The following is a 22285-nucleotide window of genomic DNA, read 5'->3' as shown; positions in this document are numbered from 1 at the left end:
TTTTCTAATGACACCTATGTGCATTTATTCATTCACTTAGTAATTCCTTCAAACATTTTTAGGTACTTTTAAGTTTCAAGAACTCTGATGGATGTTGAAGATAAGGAATGAGACAGCTTACTGTAAAAATTGTACTTACTGGATTCCTAGGAAACTGTAAGATGCCCCATCAACTTAACAATATTTTTGGAAGGAAGGAAGGAGACTACATAAAATATGCACATTGATTCCATGATATTTTTTTTTAAGATTTATTTTTTTACTGAGAGAGTGAGAGAGAGAGAGTACATGAGAGTGGAGAGGGTCAGAGGGAGAAGCAGGCCCCTCGCCGAGCAGGGAGCCCGATGCGGGACTCGATCCCAGGACTCCGGGATCATGACCCGAGCCGAAGGCAGTCGCTTAACCAACTGAGCCACCCAGGCGCCCATGACATTTTATTTTTTATACATGAGAAAAATTTAACTATCAACAAAGGAGTGAGAAAAAAGTGCATATGGAAAGCATGGTGATAGACAAGCATCTAAGAAATTATCACAGCCTGAACTAAGTGTCCCAAAGGCCACGGGTTGTGCAACTCAAGTCAATTTCAACTCAGGAAGGACATGCCTGTCCTCAGTCCTGGGGAACTCCTGGAGGGGACTTGGTTCTGAGCGTGGAAATTAGGGAGAGATGAAGTTGAAGATCTAGCCTGTCTCTGGCTTTCAGTCCACAGATCCGGAGCTGAGTGCCAGAAGAGAACTTGGAGATGAGTAAGTACAACACCCTCTTCTTAGAAACAGAGGCAGGGAGATGGGTGGCTTGCCGAGTGACAAGAGGTCATTGAGGCAGAGCTAGAACTTGAACCCAATTTTTCTAAAGCCCAGCTGATGTTCTTTCCAATATTTCATCACCAATTTTGGAATTTAGAGTAGGTCCTCCCCTTAACTTTTTTCCCTTTCCAAATTCTTTTTCTTGCTAGTTCCTAGCTGGCTGCCCATCTTTGGACAAGATGTCATGGGCGTGTGTCTCATGTTGGATTCCCCAGGAAACAGACTTGGAGACAGAGATTTGCATGCAGGAGGTTTATTGGAGAATGCTCTCAGGAACAGTGCCTTGAAGGGCACTGGATTGGGCAGAAGGAGAAGTTGAGGCTTCAGCGGATCCCACACAGCACTCTGGAGCTGAAATCGTCCTTTGGAATGGTCCTAGATCAAGGTGAGGGGGCAGGACCTTTAGACTTTCCACGCTGACTACTCAATGGATGCAGGGGGCATAATCAAAGACAAGGCGGCTCCCTTCAGCTAAGAGCAAAAATCAATGGACTAAAATTGAGGTGTTGGCAGGGTTCCATCCCTTTCTGGAGGCTGTAGGGGAAAATCTATCCCTGTGCCTTTCCCAGCTACTAGAGGTTGCCCATATCCCTTGCTTCTGGCCTCCTTGCTCCATCCCCAATGCCAGCAATATCACACATTGTCTCACCTTCCTCACATCTCTTTCTGACCTCAGAGGGGAAATGCTCTCTTCTTTTATTATTTTTTTTAAGGATTTTATTTATTTGACAGAGAGAGACACAGCAAGAGAGGGAACACAAGCAGGGGGAGTGGGAGAGGGAGAAGCAGGCTTCCCGCGGAGCAGGGAGCCCGATGCGGGGCTCGATCCCAGGACCCTGGGATCATGACCTGAGCCAAAGGCAGACGCTTAACGACTGAGCCACCCAGGCACTCGATCTCTTCTTTTAAGGACTATGTGATTAGATAGGGCCCCCCTGCGTGATCCAGGCTCCGCTCTCCATCTCTAGGTCCTTAACCTTACTCACATACAAAGTCCCTTTTGCCATGTAAGGTAACATATTACAGGTGCCAGGGAATAGGATGTAGACATTGGGGGGTGAGGAGACCATTATTCTGCCTACCACAATCTGTATTAAACATTTTTGCAAGAATACTTTATATGTTCATAACTGCATTATTCATAATAGCCAGAAAGTAAAACAACTCAAATGTCCAGCAACTGATGAATGGATAAATAAAATGTAGTATATTCATACAGTGGAATATTGTTTGGCCATAAAAAGGAACGAAGTACTGATTCATACTATAACATAGATAAGCCTTGAAAACATTATGCTAAGTTAAAACCAGTGACCATACATGTATGATTCCATTTATATGAGATATCTAGAATAGGCAAATCTATAGAAACATAAAATTGAGGGGCACCTGGGTGGCTCAATCTGTTAGGCATCCAACTCTTGGTTTCAGCTCAGGTCCTGATCTCAGGGTCGTTGGGGCATGAAAAACAAAAAACAAAAAAAGGGGGGCACCTGGGTGGCTCCGTCCATTGAGCATCCAACCCTTGATTTAGGCTCAGGTCATGATCTCAGGGTCGTGAGATTGAGCGCCGTGTTGGACTCTGCACTCAGTACGGAGTCTACTTGAGATTCTCTCCCTCTGCCCCTTCTCTCTCTCTCTCTCTCTCTCAAATAAATAAATAAAACCTTAAAAAAATAAAATTGATTAGTAGTTTCCATAGTAGTAGTTTCTAATGGGTATTAGATTTCTTTTGGGGATGACATAAATGCTTCAAAATTAGATTGTGGTGATGGTTACATAGCTATATAAATATACAAAAATAATTGAACTGTAGACTTCAGAAGGGTGAATTTTATGGCATGTTAATAATATCTTAATCAAGTTGTTTAAAAATCTTCTACAGATGATGCCATTTCCTTCACTTTGTATCACCCAGGAATCACTTTATAGCTGGTTGTCCTTACTAATGAGTAATGCTAGATTGAACTCTGGGTTAAGATGGTAACAACTGATAGGAACTATATATATATTTTTTAAAGATTTTATTTATTTATTTGAAGAGAGAGACACAGCGAGAGAGGGAACACAAGCAGGGGGAGTGGGAGAGGGAGAAGCAGGCTTCCCGCTGAGCAGGGAGCCCAATGCGGGGCTCGAACACAGGACCCTGGGATCACGACCCGAGCCGAAGGCAGACGCTTAACGACTGAGCCACCCAGGTGTCCCAGGAACTATATTTTTAACCGGTGCTTCAGAAAAGTTATCTACCTTACAGGAATAATACTTCCATTCAAGGATGTTATAAAAATGAAATTAGAATATATTTAGTAAATTATAAACATGGTGGGTAGAAAAATGTCCCTTCCCCCCCACCCAAGAAAGATGTCCACGTAGTAATCCTTGGAACCTGTGACTAAGTTACCTTACATGGCAAAAGTAATTTTGTTGATGTGATTAAGTTTTAAGAATCAAGAGATGGGGGAGTTTATTCTAGATTATCCAGGTGGGCCCACCCTAATCACAGCAGAGAACTTTTCGCTGAGGTCAGAGAGAAATGTGACAACATTGCTGGCTTTGAAGATGGAAGAAGGGGCCACAAGTCAAGGAATGTGTTGGCCTCATGAAGATGGAAAAGATAAGGGAAGAGACTCTCCTTTACAGTCTCCAGAAAGAATACAGCACTACTGATCCCTCGATCTTCGCCCGATAAAACCCATGTTGGACTTCTAACCTATGTAACTGTTTAAGCCACTAAACTTATAGTAATTTAGTATAGCAGCAATGGAAAACTCATACAGTGAGGCACACAGAACTCTACGAGCATGACAGAAACAAGTGAAATAGTCTGAATACGGTAAAACCCACATTTCCCCAGCCTGTGGGTAAAAACACAGCTACATTAAAAACATGAATACATTCCACTGACTTCTCCCCTACCTACTCATGCCGGCGGATTGTCGGTCCCTGCTACACAGTCCCTAAAGCATTTCTGCGAGTACCCAGGGAGTGTCTATGTTCATGAACTAATCTGTTTATGAAATAATCCATTTCCAAGTAATGTAGGTAAATCCACCAAGTTACCCTTAAGAATTGCTTTGCTGGCCAGGCTCTAGTCTCCTCAGGGGACCAGCCCTGCTATATAGGACACCCGTCCTTGCCAGGTACTCACCCCACCCCTTTGGTCACCAGACTTCTGGAAGGCACCCCCCCCCCAATATGCTGGAGCCCTTAAACTGGAAAACCTGCTCTGGGGTCATCTGTACAGGAGGAATACTGGCCTCTCCCTTTTTGCACCCCCCTACAAGAGCAGTCTCAAGGCAGTCCTCGAGGGCCCTCAATGTTTTATACATGCTGTAATGTACTTAGTCTTTTTGTCCTCCTAGCCCCCAACTCTGCTTTCTATAGGCATCAGACACAAGTCCAGTAGAGGCCAGGGAGGTAGGCAAATCACAATGTACTCAGAATGATCCACTACAACGAAATCCCAAATCAAGTCACTACGGGTTCCTTCTGCCCTAGGGCAAAATTTTTTCCCCAAGTCCCTTCTCAGTCCCTTAGCAAGTAGGTTTCAGGCATACCCATCACACAGGTTTGACAGGTATGCCCAGATATGACCAGTTTCCACTAGGACTGTATGAAGAAGGCAGTCTACAATTGGGACAGCATAAGTGTTTCTCCCTCAAGGAGATTCAGGAATTTAAAGAAGGTAGATCATGTTGAATTGGGAAAAGACCTTGGAAGTCAGGGCAACAGGGAGCTCCTGAAAGGTTGGTTTTTTGTTTTGTTTTGGTTTTGAGCGCCTGATATTTTGAGAAGTGCTGGAGACTGTTTTGTGTCCTCCCCACCCCCCAAAAGTCATATATTGAAACCTAATCCCTACTGTGGTGGTATCTAAAGGTAGGCCTTTCGGAGGTCCAGTGTGTGGGATTTTTCCACACCACCAAGCAATTCAACTCCTGTGGACACTGACCAGGTAACCCGCAAACTTAACTCAATTCTGTCACTACCTACCTGGAAATAACGTCAGATCCCATAAGCCAAGGGTTCAGTCCCACAACACTGCTCCCATTTCAGATGCCAATTACAAGTCCAGGTTGTCACATGTGTCTGACCACTGGCTATAAATTGGAGGTTCCCGCAACCCCTTCTTTGGGTTCGATTCTCTGCTAGAGCGGCTCACAGAACTCAGGAAACCGGTTTACTTACTAGATTACTGGTATATTACGAAGGATGTGAAAGGATGTGAATGAACAGCCAAATAAAGAGATACATAGTGCGAGGTCCTGAATGTAAGAGCTTTTGTCCCCATGGAGTTTGGGGCACAGTACTGGATTCATTCTGGTTCATCCTTCTGGGTTTTTATGGAGGCTTCATTACATAGGCATAGTTGATTAAATTGTTGGCCATTGGTCACTGAACTCAATCTCCAACCCCTCAAGCCTCCCCAGAGATTGGGGGATGGAGGTGCAACTGAAAGCTCCAAACTTCACATCATGTGGTTGCTTCTCCTGGCAACCAGCCCCCACCATTAAGCTACCTAGGGACTTTCCAAAAGTCACTTCATTAACATTTTTAAAAGACACCTTTTACCTCTCATCACTTAGGGAATTCCAAGGGTTTTAGGGGCTCTGTGCCCAGTATGATTCCTCGATTTCTAAATCAGGTCACGGGGTAGTGATAGGCACATAGATAAAAGAGAATCACATGATAGTGTAGAGTGAGGTAAAATGAGTTTTGTCTTGGATGTGTTGAGTTAATGTGTCCGTGGGGGAATCCCAGTGATGTTAGTAGGCAGATGAATGTAAAGATGGAGTGCTCAAGGGGCACCTGGCTGGCTCAGTTGGTAGACCGGGTAACTCTTGATCTTTGGGTTGTGAACTCAAGCCCCATCTTGGGCCTAGAGCTTACTTAAAAAATAAAAACTCTAAAAAAAAAAGAAAGAAAGAAAGGAACAGGCAGTTGGATACCTAAGGTAGGAGTTCAAGGGAGAAAGCTTTAGTCTGAAGATATACATCTGGGAATTCTCGGAATACAGTGATCTAGTATTTAAAGCCAGGAGACTACATGAAATCCCCAGGGGAACATGCGTAGACATGATCAAGAATTGGGCTCTGAGGCATTCCAACATTAAGAAGTATGGGGAAAAGAGAAGCAACTAGCAAAGGAGTCTGAAAAGTAACAGTTTGTGAAATGAGAGGAAATCAAGAAGAGTGTGGTATCCTGGAAGCCATTGTGAAGAAAGTGGGCAAGAAAGCAATTAATTGGTCAAATGCTGCAGGTGGACAAGTTAAGTTTAGGAATCAGAGTTCAGGGGCACCTAGCTGGCTCAGTCCATAAAGCATGCAACTCTTGATCTCAGGCTCATGAGTTGGAGCCCCATGTTGAGTGTAGAGACTACTTAAAAAAAAAAAAAGGAGAGTTCAGTGTTAGATAAAACTGGATGTCATTGGAGATCTTGAAAAAAAGCCATTTCAGTACAGCAATAGGTGCCAAAGCCCGATAAAAGCGGATTTAAGAGAGACTCAAAGAAAATAAATTAAACAGAAAGCTCTTGAATTCTGCTGTAGCAATGAAGAGGAGTTCTGAAAAGTAGCAGATAGTAGCCAGAGAGTGGAGATCAAATGAGTTTTTTGTGTGTGGCAGGAAGGAGAAATAACAGCATGTTTGTGCGCTTGGGGAAACAATTCCGTAAATGGGGTGGGGGTTAGTGGCGGAGGGCAGTGGGCAGAACTGAAGATGTAGGAGAGAGAACTAACTGCTGGAATGGTGTCCTTGAGCAGGGGGAAATGTAAAAAGGTTGTTCTTCCACAAGTTCAGGGACAGTTCAATTTATAGTAACAGGAGAGGAAGGCAAGTAGGGAGAGGTGGTTTCATCAATTTTCTAAGTGAATTTTCTAAGTGAAAAAGCAAGCTGAGAGTGAGGAGGAGGAGGAGGAAGATGTTGCAGGTTAGAGAAGCTGTGAAATACTCATCCAGGACAGTAAGTGGACAAGGGAAACACAATGTGTTTGCTGGGTAGCAGTATGGACCCACTGGAGGTTTAGAATCATGGTGGAGGTAGAGGAAGGCATGTCTGATGATTGTGTATTTTTCTCCAGCCCTGTTCAGCTGCAGACTTGGCTTGAATCAAGGTTCTAGTTTTTACCAGAGGATAATGAAGAGAGAGCTAGGCAAAGGAGTAATTTAAATGGAATTTAAGCAGAGCAAGAAAGGAAATCTCAAGGAAATGGGGGACAGTGAAAAGGTGGTAGAACAATGGATCCTAGGTGGGACGGAGGGATTGCAATGCCAGAGTTGGAGTCCTAGGAGCAAGCTGGAAAGATGGGGGGGTGGGGGGAGAGTGGTCGGAATAGGATCAATGAAACAGACAATGATCGAGAAGGGTTGCATTCACTGCTGACGGCAAGAATAACATTTGCTTAACAAACGGTGACTATCAAGGAAAAACCCTTTTCCCCTGAAAATCAGCATTCTCCCCCAATACTGAGCATCCTCTGTGTTCTACATACGGGTAAAGCCACAATATCTTCCAAACATCCAGATCAGGAATGGAACGAAAGGCAAATTCCTTTCCCTGAATGCAAGTGAGGAGCATTTATATAACCGCAGCAAGTTGCATCAACGTTTTATTGAACGCATTACGTTTCAGACACAAGAATACACGAAGAGTCTCTTGAAAAGATTCCCACACAAGAAATCTCCTCTCTCCAGTACTCGCCCTCTCCCCATCCCACGTGTCGCTGAAGGCCGAAAAGGAGACCAGGCGATTTACAGCCTGCCACCCCAACGCAGGGAAGGCTGACCGCGAACTCGGAACCCGGCAGAGGGCGCTAAGCTGCCCGGACTCCCCGGACCTCGCCCCTCCCGGGAAGCTCAGCTCAGCCCAGCCGCCAGCCGCCCGCGCCCGGGTTTTCAAAATGGAAACAAACCCGGCCCCGCCCCCTGCCCCGAGGACGCCGGGAAAATGGTGCCGCGCCCCCTGGGGGGTGGTGTCCCAACCGGCCAGGCGAAAGTTCGCGCAAGCAGAGTCGGCTACCCCTGCCCCTTTCTCTTCTGGCTTCCTCCCTGTCCACTCTCGTTCTCCAGCCAACTGACTGGAAGCCTCGCGACGAACGGTCCGTTGTACCCTCCCTTCTCCGCAGGCTTCCTCACCCGTCTGCAACTCCGCCCGCCCAGCCCCCGGAAGTGACGATGGCCGCCCGGCCTAGCTCGCGTCCCGTCGGGCCTTGCGGCGGCGGCGGGAAGATGGCGGCGGCGGGAGCCCTGGAACGGAGCTTCGTGGAGCTTAGCGGTGCTGAGCGCGAGAGGCCGAGACACTTTCGGGAATTCACAGTTTGCGGCATTGGTACGAAAGCAGCCAAGGAGGACGCGATCCGATCCTTCCCCTCGGGCTCCTCCCATGGGTCCTTAAATCTCTGACCCCGGGTTCATACTCCTCTAAGTCCACATGCCTATATCCCCGGGATCAGAGCTTCCGTAGTGTCCTACTTCGTCCTCTTTTCTTCCCTTTCTCTTTGTATAGATTGTCAGTCGTCACCCTCTGCTTTCTCAGCGCCCTCAGTCTCTGTCATCCCGAGATAACCAGGTGTGCAGGCTGACCACTTTCCTTTTGCAGGGACTGCAAATGCCTTGGCTGGAGCGGTGAAATACAGTGAGAGCGCGGGAGGCTTCTACTATATGGAAAGTGGCAAGTTGTTCTCCGTCACCAGAAACAGGTTCATTCATTGGTAAGAGCTGTGTTCGCCGAACCCCCCTGGAAGATCGGATTGTTGGGCCTTTGAATTTTTTCGGCTGTTGCCACAGTGTCATTCTCCGACAGTCTCTTACTCTGCGGTAATGGACAGTCAGGAAAAGAGGAAGACTGTTTTCTCTTGATTTCTTAATCAGGAGAAAACTAAGGGGACACAGAGTTCTAGTAGAGGTGCCCTTCCAGGCAGCACCAAAAGCAGAGGAAATAAAGTTTATGGGATAAAGCCCCAAAGACCAGTTTTAAACTTGAACTCATTGTGTTTTTATAGTGTTTTACAGCTTCCTTCATTCTACAAATACATTTGAGCTTCTTCATGTCAGGCACTGTGCTAAGTTTACTAGAGATGACGTGGTGAACAAAAGGCAACCATCATTTCCATCATGGAAGATGTTGTAGCCGTTTGAGAATAGATGTGGACACACCTTTCATGGGGCAATTTTATGAAGGAAAAAGACACTAAAGTAAGGGACCACAACATAGGTGTATAAACATAAATTTTTCGTACGTGCCTCAGAAGAAAAATATAGGGGCTGTGAGAGGCTAATGAGAGGACCAAATGTTATTGGTGGGACAGGGAAGGCTTTCACGGATATCACATTTAACCTGAGATCTGTAGGTTGAAAAGTTGCTCAGGCGGGTGGTTGGGGAGAGAGCAGTCAGCACGTAGGATCACCATATGCAAAACGCATGAGGTAGAAAGACCTGGGCAGATTTGAGGAACTGACTGGAAGTCTGTGTGGCTTAAGTGCAGTGGGTGAAATGGAAAGTGATGTGAGAGATGCTGAGACCGGGAGGTAGAGGGGGTGGTAAACAGGACTCAGATCCTTCCTGACAACTTTGGATTTTTTTTCCCAAGTACACTGAGTAATCATTGAAGGGTCTTAAAGAGTTACTAACTCTTTACTAACATAATCAAAATTGCATAAAGAAAAAATCAGTTTACTTCATGGAAAATGAATTTGGATTAGATAGGTATAATAATAAAAAAAAAATCTTGCTCTTATGATGGACCAAGTAAGAGATGCTGGTGGCTCAATTGTGGGAGTAGCTTGGAAAGGAAAAATAGATGGATTTAAGATGCATTTAGAAGGTAGCTTTACGTTTTTCCGCCATCTTTCCATGCCTCCATAATGGTGCACATGAATGTCCTGGCACATGCTCTCAGGAACATTAACAATGCTGAAAAGAAGCAAACACCAGGTTGTTAGGCTATGCTCCAAAGCCATCATCCAGTTTCTCACTGTGATGATGAAGCATGGTTACATTGGCGAATTTGAAATCATTGATGATCACAGAGCGGGGGAAATTATTGTGAACCTCACGGGCAGGTTAAACAAATGTGGAGTGATCAGCCCCAGATTTGATGTACAGCTCAAAGATCTAGAAAAATGGCAGAATAACCTGCTCCTGTCCCGCCAGTTTGGTTTCATTTTACTGACAACTCAGCTGGCATCATGGATCATGAAAAAGCAAGACAAAACACACAGGAGGGAAAATCCTGCGGTTCTTTTTCTAGGGATGTAATATGTGCAAATAAAATGCCAATGGGGGGTGGGGAAGGTAGCTTTACTAGGACTTGGTGATAGATTGAATGTGGAGTAAAAGATGGGAAGGGAAAGGGAGCAAAGACAGTTTCCTGGTTTCTGGTATGACTAACAAGATATTGGGTGGCGGGGTTGCCTTTTATATACAGAAGATGGATTTTGGAGAGATGTGAATAATTCTTTGAGATATATTAAATTTGAAGTACCCATGTAGCAGCCCTTCAGAAATGTCATGTAGGCATTGAAATTTATAGGTCCGAGGCTCTGAAAAGAGACCTATGTTAGACATACAAATCTCATTTAAGAAATACTTTTTAGCGCCTAATATGTTCTAGTCAGTGTTTAGAGACTGAGAATACAGCAGGGAACAAAACAAAGTCCCTGCCCTCATGGAGGCAGATAGGCAATAAACAACAGTAATCCCCCAAAATAAGTAAGTACAGTTTGTTCAGTGATAAGTGGAATAGGGAACAGGGAAGGAAGGTTAGAGGGAAGGGGGAATGCCTGCAGGAGTTGATCTTTTATTTGGGAAAGACCCAGTGATAAGTTGACATTTGAGCAGAGGAAGTAGATATCTGGGGAATAAGATTTTCAGGTAGAACCTTCCAAGAAAAAGGAACCAAAATGCAAAGAACCTTGAGACAGGAGCTTGTTTGTTATGTTCAGAGAATGGCAAGGAGCCAGGAGTCTGCAGCTGAGTGATCAAAGGATAGATTAATAAAGTAGCTGAGGGTCAAATCAGGGTTTTGTTGGTAATTTTAAGGCTTTGACTGTTACTCTGAATTAGATGGCGAGAAGCCAGTGAAGGGTTTTAAGTGGAGGAATGACACGTCTAAGTTGTGATTGTAGAGGATCGCTATGGCCGCTGTGTTGAGAACTGAGTGTAGCAGGGAAAGGGTAGAAGCGGGGAGACCAATTAGGAGGTCAGTGCCACAGTCTAGACAAGAGATAATGGCAGCTTAGACCAGGGTGGCATTGGTAGAGGCAGTGAGAAATATTCTGATTGTGGCTATGCTTTACAGATGAGTTTGTTATGGGGCGCCTGGGTGGCTCAGTCAGTTAAGTGTCTGCCTTCGGCTCAGGTCAAGATCCCAGGGTCCCGGGATCAAGCCCCAAGTCGGGCTCCCTGATCAGCAGAGAGCCTGCTTCTCCCTCTGCCCCTCACCTGGCTCGTGTACTCTCTCTCTCTCACTCTCTCTCTCAAATAAATAAAATCTTTAAAAAAAAAAATGAGATCAGATATAGAGTGTACAGAAAAAGTCAAGGGTGACCTCCAGATTTTTGGCTTGAGCAACTGGAAGTTACAAAGACGCCGTTAATTGAGTTGGGAAAGAGTGCAGGTAAAGCAGGTGTTTTTCAGGTTTGCTAGTCTAAGCATTCTGTTTTGGACAGGTTTCATTTGAAATCCCTGGTAGATATCCAAGTGGAAGTGTTGAAACAATAACCAGTTCAGTGGAAAGTTTGGGCTGAAGATACAGATTTGGGAATTGCTGGCATTAGATGGCATTTAAAGCTGTTACACTGAATGAGATCACCTAGAGATCACCTGCATTATTGGCATTTGGGGCCAGAAAAGTCTTTGTTGTAGGGGACTGCCCTGTACATTGTAGGGTATTGAGCAGCATCCCTGGTCTCGACACACTTCAGACCAATAGCAGCCCCCTCCCAGTTGTGACAAGCAAAAATATCTCCAGATAACTGTTAAATGACCTTAGGGAGTGGGGTCGAACGGCCCCCTGTTGAAAACTTGTATAGATGAGAGAAAAGAGGTCTGAGGACTAAACACTGGGGCACTCCAATATTTAGGAAGATACAGAGACTGGGAAGGAATATCTAGGGAAGTAAAGAGTTGAAAGAAAAGAGCGTGGTATCCCAGAAGCTAACGGAAATATTTCCAGGAGAAGAAGAATGAAAAACTGTTAAATACTGCAGTCAGAGAAGTGAAAATAGACCTTTGAAGGGTGGAGATCATTGGTGACCTTGTCAGAAACTGAGCTCTGGAGAGAAGAGGACAGGGGTTGTGAGAACAGAACGGCTCTCTTACGGAGCATTACTGTGAGAAGCAGAGGAATCAAATGGCAGCGGGAGGACAATGCAAAGGTGTGGAGGAAATATACCAGTGTATGTATATGCGGTCAAGGGCAATCACTAGAGGAGGGGAATTGAAGAAAGAGATACTTGGAAAAGTAGATATGGCAGAGGAAGTGTGGGAGAGAGTGAGCAGGAGCCAGGCTTCAAGGAATGAAACAGGGCTGTAGGGAACTGCAGTGGGCAAGGGTCACAGGTGATATCTGGTTGCACACACTTGAGAGCTGAGTGGTTTGGGCAGGGAGGGAGGAACAATGACCCAGAGTGGCAGTGGGGAGCAAGCAAGACATCTGTGCCCTACCTTGAGGCCCCCCCCAAAGGGAGTATGGTAGGAAAGCTTACCACCATTAGGGCTCCAGGGGTGTCCTCAGGTGAGATCCAGGACCAGCTTTAACCACAAGGCAGGAAGGTGAAGCAGTTGTTCAGAGATCAGGTTGAGGATCCAGAAACTTGTGCTGATGACATACCATGAGTTAGCAGAAAGGAGCCCTAGGAAATCATCAGAATTCACATGGTGCATATAGTTTTGGGAGTGGATAAGATGGGCTTTGAGAGAATGTGTACAGTGAGCAGATAAGATGACCCAGGAACAGGGTTTGAGAAATAAAAAGTAGGCATCAGGTCAAAGAGGGGAGGGAGCACCTAGAGCTGGGGGAATGAAACCAGCAGAGAGTGGTCTCAGAGAAGTCAAGAAAGAGACTTTTCCGGACAACATGGTCAAGTGTGTAGAATGCTGCAAAGCGGTCAAGTAAGAACAGGACTGAGGAATCCATTGGGATTGGTGTGACGACCTTGGTGAGAAGAGGGCAAGCTGAAGAGTATGATGGAGGTGAGGAAATAGACAAGATGTGGCGGAGGGGAAAGGAGAGATTAGGGTAGCCGGGTCGGGACAGGAACAGGGTGATGGAAGGGGAGAGGCCGGGGAAGAGCATATGTGAATGGAGAGAGAAGGCTTTGGAGGAAGGAGAGAGCGATGCAGGCGGGATATACTTGAGAAAGAGATTGCCCTTGAATTGCTGGAAGGAGACGTGCTCTTTGGGGGCAGATGCAGGCAGTATGGTAAACAAGGTGATGAGAAGTTGAGGCTTTCCCAGCATGGTGTTTTCTATGATCCAAGGCTACCATATGGCAGAGGTGCGCCTGAAGAAGTCTGCCCTGCATCCTACCTAGCAGGAACAAGTCACAGAAGGGGGCAGAGGCACATTTATTAAGGTCACTATAGTATGATGCTATGGTACTAAGAGTGGAGGCCACATTCCACTGCAAGTAATGGGGGGTGTGGTGTGAATTGTCTTTATAGTGGGGCTTAATTGCGTTGAGTATCATTGTTCTAAATAAATGGGTCATCAAGTTTGGAAATGCCTCCATTGAACAGAGAATATAATAAGATTTGAATTTTATATTGTGCTGTGTTTTGTAAATGAACATACTGTGATGGTTTGGATTGTAAAATTGATCTGAATTTGTTTGCCCAAAACCTTCAACTTGGGAAAGTTCACTTGGAAACTATTCCCATATATTTCAAAGCAACAATTAGAAAGAAAAGCCTAAACTTTGTAAACAAATGTCTCTTTTTTAATAGGAAGACCTCTGGAGATACATTGGAGCTGGTGGAAGAGTCACTGGACGTAAATCTGTTGAATAATACAGTCCGCCTCAAATTCCAGAATTGCAGCCTCTTACCTGGAGGGGTTCATATCTCTGAGACTCAGAATCATGTGATAATCTTGATATTAACCAATCAAACAGTGCACAGATTACTCTTACCACACCCTTCCCGGATGTATAGGAGTGTAAGTTGGTTAAGGGTAATATCCTTTATTTCTCAGATTACTCTGGCTGTCAGAAATTTAATGCTGGAGCAGTGTCCTTTGGAAATTGAAGGAAAATTGGATTTGTAACCTCTCACCAAGCATACTTTGATAGTTACTATTTAAAATGATCAGGCACATTTTAAGTTTAAGAAATAATTTTTATTGGGCGCCTGGGTGGCTCAGTTGGTTAAGCAACTGCCTTCGGCTCAGGTCATGATCCTGGAGTCCCAGGATCGAGTCCCACATCGGGCTCCCTGCTTGGCGGGGAGTCTGCTTCTCCCTCTGACCCTCTTCCCTCTTGTGCTCTCTGGCTCTCATTCTCTCTCTCTCAAATAAATAAATAAAATCTTTAAAAAAAAAAATAATTTTTATTGAAATTAGCTTTCTTTTTATTTTTAGGCTCTCTTACTTTAAAGACTTTTTTAGGGGCACCTGGGTGTTGTCTCAGTCGGTTAAACATCTGACTTTGGCTCAGGTCATGATCTCGGGGTCCTGGGATCGAGCCCTGCCTCAGGCTCCTTGCTCAGCGGGGAGTCTGCTTCTCCCTCTCCCTCTGCCCCTCACCCTGCTCATGCTCGAGCTCACGAGCTCTCTCTCTCTCAGATAAATAAAATCTTAAAAGAAAAAAAAGCTTTTGTAGCAATTGAAAGGAACTGAGCAAAATTCAGCTTGTTTTGATTTAACAGGTTTTTCTTTTTCATTACTCCACAGGAGTTGGTAATTGAAAGTCAGATGCAGTCCATATTTACTGACATTGGAAAAGTTGATTTCAGGGATCCTTGCAACTCTCAGTTAATTCCAGCTGTACCTGGACTCTCCCCTAATTCTACCACCTCAGCAGCCTGGCTTAGCAATGATGGGGAGGCTCTGTTTGCTCTACCATCTGCTTCTGGGGGAATCTTTGTTCTTAAACTACCTCCTTATGACATACCTGGTAAGAAGGGGAACTGAACTTGAATTTAATTTTAAACAAGGAATGTTGGCATTAAAACCTTAGAAGTCCATACCCATCATCCATGGCAGGAACTGCTTCTCTACTCCCCCTGAAATGATCATTTAGTGTTGCTTGCCTAAGGAGTCTGTAATGCTTTTACTGTTTTTTTTTTTCTGAGAAAGTAAGATTTTATACAGTGGATGAGGAATTGTAAACCTTTTTGGAGCGTGGGAAGACAGATGACTATAAGATAGCCTATCCTAAGTCCTGTAGTAGAGAGGACTTACTTATCTACCTTCAGGTTGAGGTTCTGTAGTTAAAATAAATTAACTGACGTGAGGAAGTTCAGCTGCTGATAACCTCCAAGTCACTACTGTCTCTTGCCTGGATTATTGCATTAGCTTCCTAAATATCCCTCAGACCTCTCCTTACCTCTCTACAGAGACTTCTGGGACAGACTGATAGATTTAAAACCTTAGTAGAATCATGTCACTCCATTGCTCAAAGCCCTTTAGTGAGGGTTTGTTCTTCATCTCATGCTGAATAAACCCAAAGTCCTTACATTATCTTACAGTGACCCCCCCCCTGCTGACTCTATAACCTCAGCTTTTTTTTCCCCTCGCCTTCTGTGCACCAGTTTCATGCCTTCTTGCAGTTCTTTGAACATACCGGGCACACTCCTACGTCAGGGATTCTGCTTGAGATAGTCTTTCTCCAGCTACTAACTTGGCTTATTCCCTCAAGTCCTCTGGATCTTTACTCCGTGATCCCTCAGTGTGAGGCCTTCTCTGACCACCCTTTTCAAAATTGCACATACACACGCACCCCCCGCCACAGCATTCACTGTACCCTTCCTGCTTTCACCTATTACTATTCCGCTTGATTTAGCTTCTCTCCTCCTCCCTGTGGGAATATAAGTTCCAAGAGCACAGGTATTGTTTTGTTTTATTTACTGCTAAATCTTCAGTACCTAGAACTATGTCTGGCACCTGAAAGGAAACCAATGATTCTTTGGGAAAGAATGATTGTTCTGAGCAGCAATAGGGTTACTATTTGTAAATGGCAAAAGTTTTCCCTAGGAATATGTTAGTGCTATTTTTCTTGATCCAATAATGATTCAAAGTATTTTAAGTGGGATGTATGTGGATGGGCTGCATCCTAAAATTTCTTCATATAGAAATGTAGAAGCCTGTCACCTGTTCTAAGCACCTTATTCATGGTTGCATCCTTCTTGTTGAGTTTCTCTGAGTCTAACCAAGAGGTGCCTTGGATATCATTGGTTTGTTTTGAATCTCACAGGAATGGTGTCAGTTGTGGAACTGAAACAGAGTTCAGTAATGCAACGACTGCTTATAGGCTGGATGCCAACAGCCATCAGGTAAGCGGTGTCTGGTGGGAAAATCAGAGGGCCCAAGATTTTAATTTTTGCACTGGTCAGCACCTATTAGTCTTACTCCAAGGGAGATAAGCATTAAACTGAAGAGGAGAAGAGTCTGTAAAACCTCACATTCTATCTGAGGAGAGCCACACCTTGGACACCTTGATAACAGAATGATTTTCCGTATTCTCACAACATTCCATTCAGTGCTCTGCCCTGACTTAACAAATTCAATTTTATGTAATATTAGAAGTAGAAAGTTTTTGATGATTAGAAGTCTATTCGTGGGCACCTGGGTGGCTCAGTCATTAAGTGTCTACCTTTGGCTCAGGTCATGATCCCAGGGTCCTCGGGTGGAGCCCCACAGCGGACTCCCTGCTCTGCGGGAAGCCTGCTTCTCCCTCTCCCACGCCCCCTGCTTGTGTTCCCTCTCTCACTGTGTCTCTCTCTGTCAAATAAATAAAATCTTAAAAAAAAAACAAACCTCTATTCCTGTGTTATGTAGAGTCTTCTAAAATGTATCATAGTGGTTGATTGTAAATCAAATAAAAAATAGTTATCTTATACCAGTATGTAAACTCTTAGCTCCTTCTACTGATTAAGAGTGTACATTTATAACTTTGTTTTATCTTTTTAATTACAAATTCTAATCAGATATTTATAACACTAAAACCCTAAAATTGGGTCTTATGTTTTTAGAGGTGATCAGGGACTTTCTGATCGTCCCTTCGCTCTTGCTGTTCATTGTGTCGAGCATGATGCCTTCATCTTTGCTCTGTGCCAGGATCATAAACTACGAATGTGGTCTTATAAGGTAAATGCTACATTTATAGTTACTATAAGCTAAAATAGGATTGTGAATTGTAAGAAAATTGAAATCAGTCTTGCTGTTTCTCTCAAAGATTATTAAGATCACTTAGTTTGGAAAGTATAAGCCATTTCTAGACTCAGTTCCATTTAGCTTTATTTTTCACACATTTCTCTTCCTTTTATATATATATTTTTTAAATTATGAATCCTACAGAATTAAAATAGTGCAGAGAATACGCTTCACTTAAGAGGAACAAATGTTTTTTTAAAAAGGAACAAATGTGTTTTTGAAATGCAAGTTGATAAAATAGTTCTGTTTTTTGTTTTTTTTAAAGCGTGATGTGAAAGTTTATTAAGTGAAGGCGAGAGCAGAAAGGAAAGAAAGCTGTCTAGAGTGAGAGGGGTCCTAAATGGGTTGCCCTGTAAAGTAGTTTTTAAGATTCATAAAACAGTTGATGGTTTTATTTATCAGACTGAAGAGATATTTTCATCTCAGCCTTTAAAAAACCCTGTAGTGTCCCTCAGCAGATAAGAGAAAGAGTGGTAGAGGTAATGGATGTGCCTCCTTTCGAAAGGGAAGGAGTTTGTTTTTCTAGCTTGGATATTCTTTGACACTACTTGTCGCCTCATCTTGGGCAGGACCAGATGTGCCTGATGGCCGCCGACATGCTGGAGTATGTTCCCACATTTAAAGACCTTCGGCTCGCCGCTGGGACTGGACATAAATTACGACTTGCTTATTCACCTTCTATGGGACTCTACATAGGGGTGTACATGCACGTGCCCAAACAAGGACAGGTATGAAACACATAAGACCTCTGCCAAGCTATGCACTATGTACCAGTGTGGGGTGGGGGCTATAGATTCATTGAGTCTGTTTAAGCTCTTCACACCAGCATAGGTGTTTCAAGTGTTGTTTCTGTGGAGATGATGGATTTTGTGTTAATATGTGAATTTAAAGATCTTGAAGAAGTCAGGATGAAAGGGACTTGAGAGTTTAAAGGAATCTGAAAGGAAAAGTTAACCAAAGGTAAACAAGAAAGAGCCAATTTGGACGTCTGGGTGGAAAAATGGAATCATGAAAGGGACGTAGGTGTTACTAAGTGGTTGGAGGGAAGTTAATTTTTAGCAATAATTTTGCTCATCTTCCAAACACTAGTTGTTGTATGTAGATGAGGTATTTAGGGTGTAATACAATGGTGTAATAATAGAGTAAACAACCATTTGTTGGATACTCTGTGTTTGGCATGATGCCAGGCCCATTATGTACATTAATAGCAAATGCTTGGACTGTGCTTACTTTGGGTTCACATACTTTACACATATTATCCGTTTAATCCTGATAACATTCCAGTGAGGGTAGGGTTTTTCCTCACTATGCTGGAGGTGCCCATCTGGGTGCCTCCCTCACTTCTGTTGGGCTCTGATGCCCAACTACAGGTTGCCCCTCCATCTGGATGCATTCTTTACTCTATTTGGGCTGATACTCTGCAACTCTTTCAGAGGACACCCCCACCCCTACTTGGGCTCCTATCACCAATACAGACTGCTAGTCTGTGTGGATACCCTCATCATCCTGCTTGAGTCCCCACCCTTCTACCTATGTGTGAAAGCCCTCATACCCTGCTCATGACCCACACCCAAAGCCAAAACTGGATACTCTTTTTACCACCTTGGCCTCTTTTTTTTTTTTTTTTAAGATTTATTTATTTGAGGGGCGCCTGGGTGGCTCAGTCATTAGGCATCTGCCTTCAGCTCGGGTCATGATCCCAGAATCCCGGGATCCAGCCTCACATCGGGCTCTCTGCTCAGCAGGAAGCCTGCTTCTCCCTCTCCCACTCCCCCTGCTTGTGTTCCCTCTCTCACTGTCTTTCTCGCTGTCAAATAAATAAATAAAATCTTTAAAAAAAAATTAAATTAAAAAAAAGACTTATTTGAGAGAGAGAAAGGGGGGAGTAGAGGGAGAGGGAGAGAAAGAATCCTAAGTAGACTCCCTGCTGAGTGCAGAGCCCAGCACAGGGCTCAGGCTCACAACCCTGAGATCATGACTTGAGCCAAAACCAGGAGTCGGACACTCAACCAGCTGAGCCACCCAGGCGCCCTTTTACTGCCTTGGCCTCTTGATTCATCCCATGACCCTGTCCTTGGTCTCGATTTCTTGGAGTAGCCCACAGAACTCAGGGAAACATTAACTTACAGTTGCCAGTTACCATATGTTAAAGGATACAGATGAACAACTAGATGAAGGAGTATAGAGGATGAGTCCAGAAGGGTCCTGAGTTCAGAGGCCTCTGTCCCTGTCGTGTTGGGGTGTGCCACCCTCCTGGTACATGGATGTGTTCACCAATCTGGAAGCTCTCCCTATACCATACTATAGGAACTTTTATGGAGGCCTCATGACGTAGACGTGATCCATTATTAACTTGATCTCTAGCCTCCCCCAACCTCCCCAGAAAATGGGGTTGGGGCTGAAAGTTCCAAACTTCCAATCATGGCTTGGTCTTCCTAGTGACCAGCCCCCATCCGGAAGCTATCCAGGAGTTACTGCATTAGAACAAAAGGTGTTTCCAGAGCACCTGGCTGGCTCAGTTGGTAGAGCATGTGACTCTTGATCTCTGGGTGAGTTCAAGCCCCATGTTGGGTGTGGAGCCTACTTTAAAAAAAAAAAAAACGGCATTTATCACCCAGGAAATTCCAAAGTATTTAGGAGCTCTATATAAGATGCTCCTATCATTTCCATCACTCAGGAAAATACAAACATTTTAGCTCAGTATCAGGAGCTGGGGCAGAGACCAATATATGTATTTCTTATTTGACAGATTCTGATAGAGATTATGTTGGTTCTGTAGATGATATTGGACAGTATTTCCATCTTAGCAATATTAAGTCTTTTGGTCCATAAACATGGGATGTTTTTCCATTTATTGAGATCTTCTTTAATTTTTTTTTTTTACAATGTTTTATAATTGTCAGGGTATAAGTTTTGCAGTTCTTTTGATCAGTTTATTCCTAGGTATTTTATTCCTTTTAATGCTAGTATAAATGAAATTATTGAAATGAAATTATTATTTTCTCAATTTAATTTTCAGATTTCACAATGCAAGTTTATAGAAATACGGTTGATTTTTATATATTGATCTTGTATCTTGCAACCTTGCCGAATTTTTCTATTCTTCTTTTTTCTGTTCTAATAATGTTACATTGGAGTCCTTAGACTGTCTTATATACAAGATAACCTCATCTGCAAATAGTTTTATTACTTCCTTTCCAATTGAATCAATTGAATGCCTTTTTTTTTTTTTCTTAATTGCCCTGGATAGATCCTCCAGTACAATATTGAATAGAAGTTGGGAGAGCTTACATCTTTGTCTTGTTGCTGATCTAAGGGAGAAAGCTTTCAGTGTTTGACCATCAAGTATGATGTTACCTGTGAATTTTTCATAAATGCCCTTTATCGTGTTGAGGAAGTTTGTTTCTGCTCCTAGTTTATTGTTTTTATCATGAAAGGGCATTCAGTTTGGTTCCATTGCCTTGATTCATGTTAAAACACCGGTAATTTTACCCTCTATTTAGGCTTTTTCATCATCAATGCAAAAATAACACAGTGAAAAAGACAAATAATGTATTATTAAAAGACTTTCAGCCTCACAGGGGCGGGGGGCTGGCTGGTTCAGTTGGTAGAGCAGGCACGTGCAACCAGGGTGCCTGGGTGGCTCGGTTGGGTGACTGCCTTCGGCTCAGGTCATGATCCTGGAGTCCCACATCGGGCTCCCTGCTCAGCGGGGAGTCTGCTTCTCCCTCTGACCCTCTTCCCTCTCGTGCTCTCTATCTCTCATTCTCTCTCTCTCAAATAAATAAATAAAATCTTTAAAAGAAATAAAATAATAAAAAAAGACCTACTAAATTGATAAATATCCCACTAAGGGGTTGAGATCTGCAACTTGTAAAATATAGCTCTAGGCTAGGATGAATATGAATACTACATATATTTTCCATATTTCATACACTGCTATTTTTTTCCCAAGAGGGACTCTCACTGTATATTTTTCTTTTAGTACTTCCTTGTGGACAGTTGCTTATGTTATAAAGACAGAATCATTGTCACTCATCAATTTATAGTGAATTTTCTTTATCCAAAAAAATTACTTAAAAATATCCATTAGGGGCTCCTGATGATTCAATCATTAGGCGCCTGCCTTCGGCTCAGGTCATGATCCCAGGGTCCTGGGATCGAGCCCCGCATCAGGCTCCCTGCTCTGCGGGAAGTCTGCTTCTCCCTCTCCCACTCCTCCTGTTTGTGTTCCCTCTCTCGCTGTGTCTCTCTTTGTCAAATAAATAAAAAATAAATAAAATATCCGTTAAATAAAATTTTTGAGTTTGAAAATATTTGTTTTGGTAGTAGAGTTAAATGCTACACTTGAATTACAGAGTTTAGTTTTTAGTAAAGTTAACTAGTGTTGATATGTATTGCATATATGTTTTAAATTATCTCTGGTACGGGGCTCCTGGGTGGCTCAGCCGGTTTAGCAGACGACTCTTAGTTTCAGCTCAGGTCATGATCTCATGGGTCGTGAGATCAAGCCCCACATCGGGCTCCATACTCAGTGGGAAGTGTGCTTGAAGATTCTCTCCCTGGGCCCCTCCCTGCACTCTGGAGCGTACTCTCGCTCTCTCGCGTGCTCTCTCTCAAATTAATTATCTCTGGTACTTTCATAAAAATATAAACTTAAAAACAGGCTTCTGACCATAATGAGATACTACCTCACACCCATGGGATGGCTACTATCCAAAAAAAACTCAGAAAATAGCAGGGTTGACAAGGATATGGAGAAATTGAAACCCTTGTGCATTGCTGGTGGAAATGTAAAATGTTGCAGCCACTGTAGAAAACATTGTGGCAGTTCCTCAAAACAAAATTGATCATAGCATTACCATGTGTTTCAGCAAATTCCACTTCTGGGTATATACCCCAAAGAATTCAAAGCAAGGTCTCAAAGACGTATTTATACACCCATATTCATAGCATTGTTTACAATAGCCAAAAGGTAGAAACAGCCCAAGTGTTCCTTGACAGATGAATGAATAAACAAAAATGGTATATACATAAAATGGAATATTATTCAACCTTTTTAAAAAGGAAGGAAATTCTGACACATGCTACATCATGGATAGACCTTGA

At 43.5% G+C, this 22285-nt stretch overlaps 1 protein-coding gene across 1 annotated transcript; it reads left to right on the top strand.

Annotated features, from left to right (window-relative positions):
• Window positions 1–7964: 7964 nt before the first annotated feature.
• Window positions 7965–14221, top strand: LOC113915002 (nuclear pore complex protein Nup160-like). Its single transcript, XM_027580650.2, has 3 exons — window positions 7965–8133; window positions 8404–8515; window positions 13753–14221. The coding sequence occupies exons 1-3, from the start codon at window positions 7980–7982 to the stop codon at window positions 14069–14071; spliced, it is 585 nt and encodes a 194-aa protein (XP_027436451.1). The 5' UTR covers window positions 7965–7979; the 3' UTR covers window positions 14072–14221.
• Window positions 14222–22285: the final 8064 nt, after the last annotated feature.

The sequence above is a fragment of the Zalophus californianus genome, chromosome 11 (genome assembly GCF_009762305.2).
Source record: "Zalophus californianus isolate mZalCal1 chromosome 11, mZalCal1.pri.v2, whole genome shotgun sequence".
NCBI classification, from domain to species: domain Eukaryota; kingdom Metazoa; phylum Chordata; class Mammalia; order Carnivora; family Otariidae; genus Zalophus; species Zalophus californianus.
Note: the sequence above shows the minus strand (reverse complement) of the source record. Positions and strands in the feature narration are given on the sequence as shown.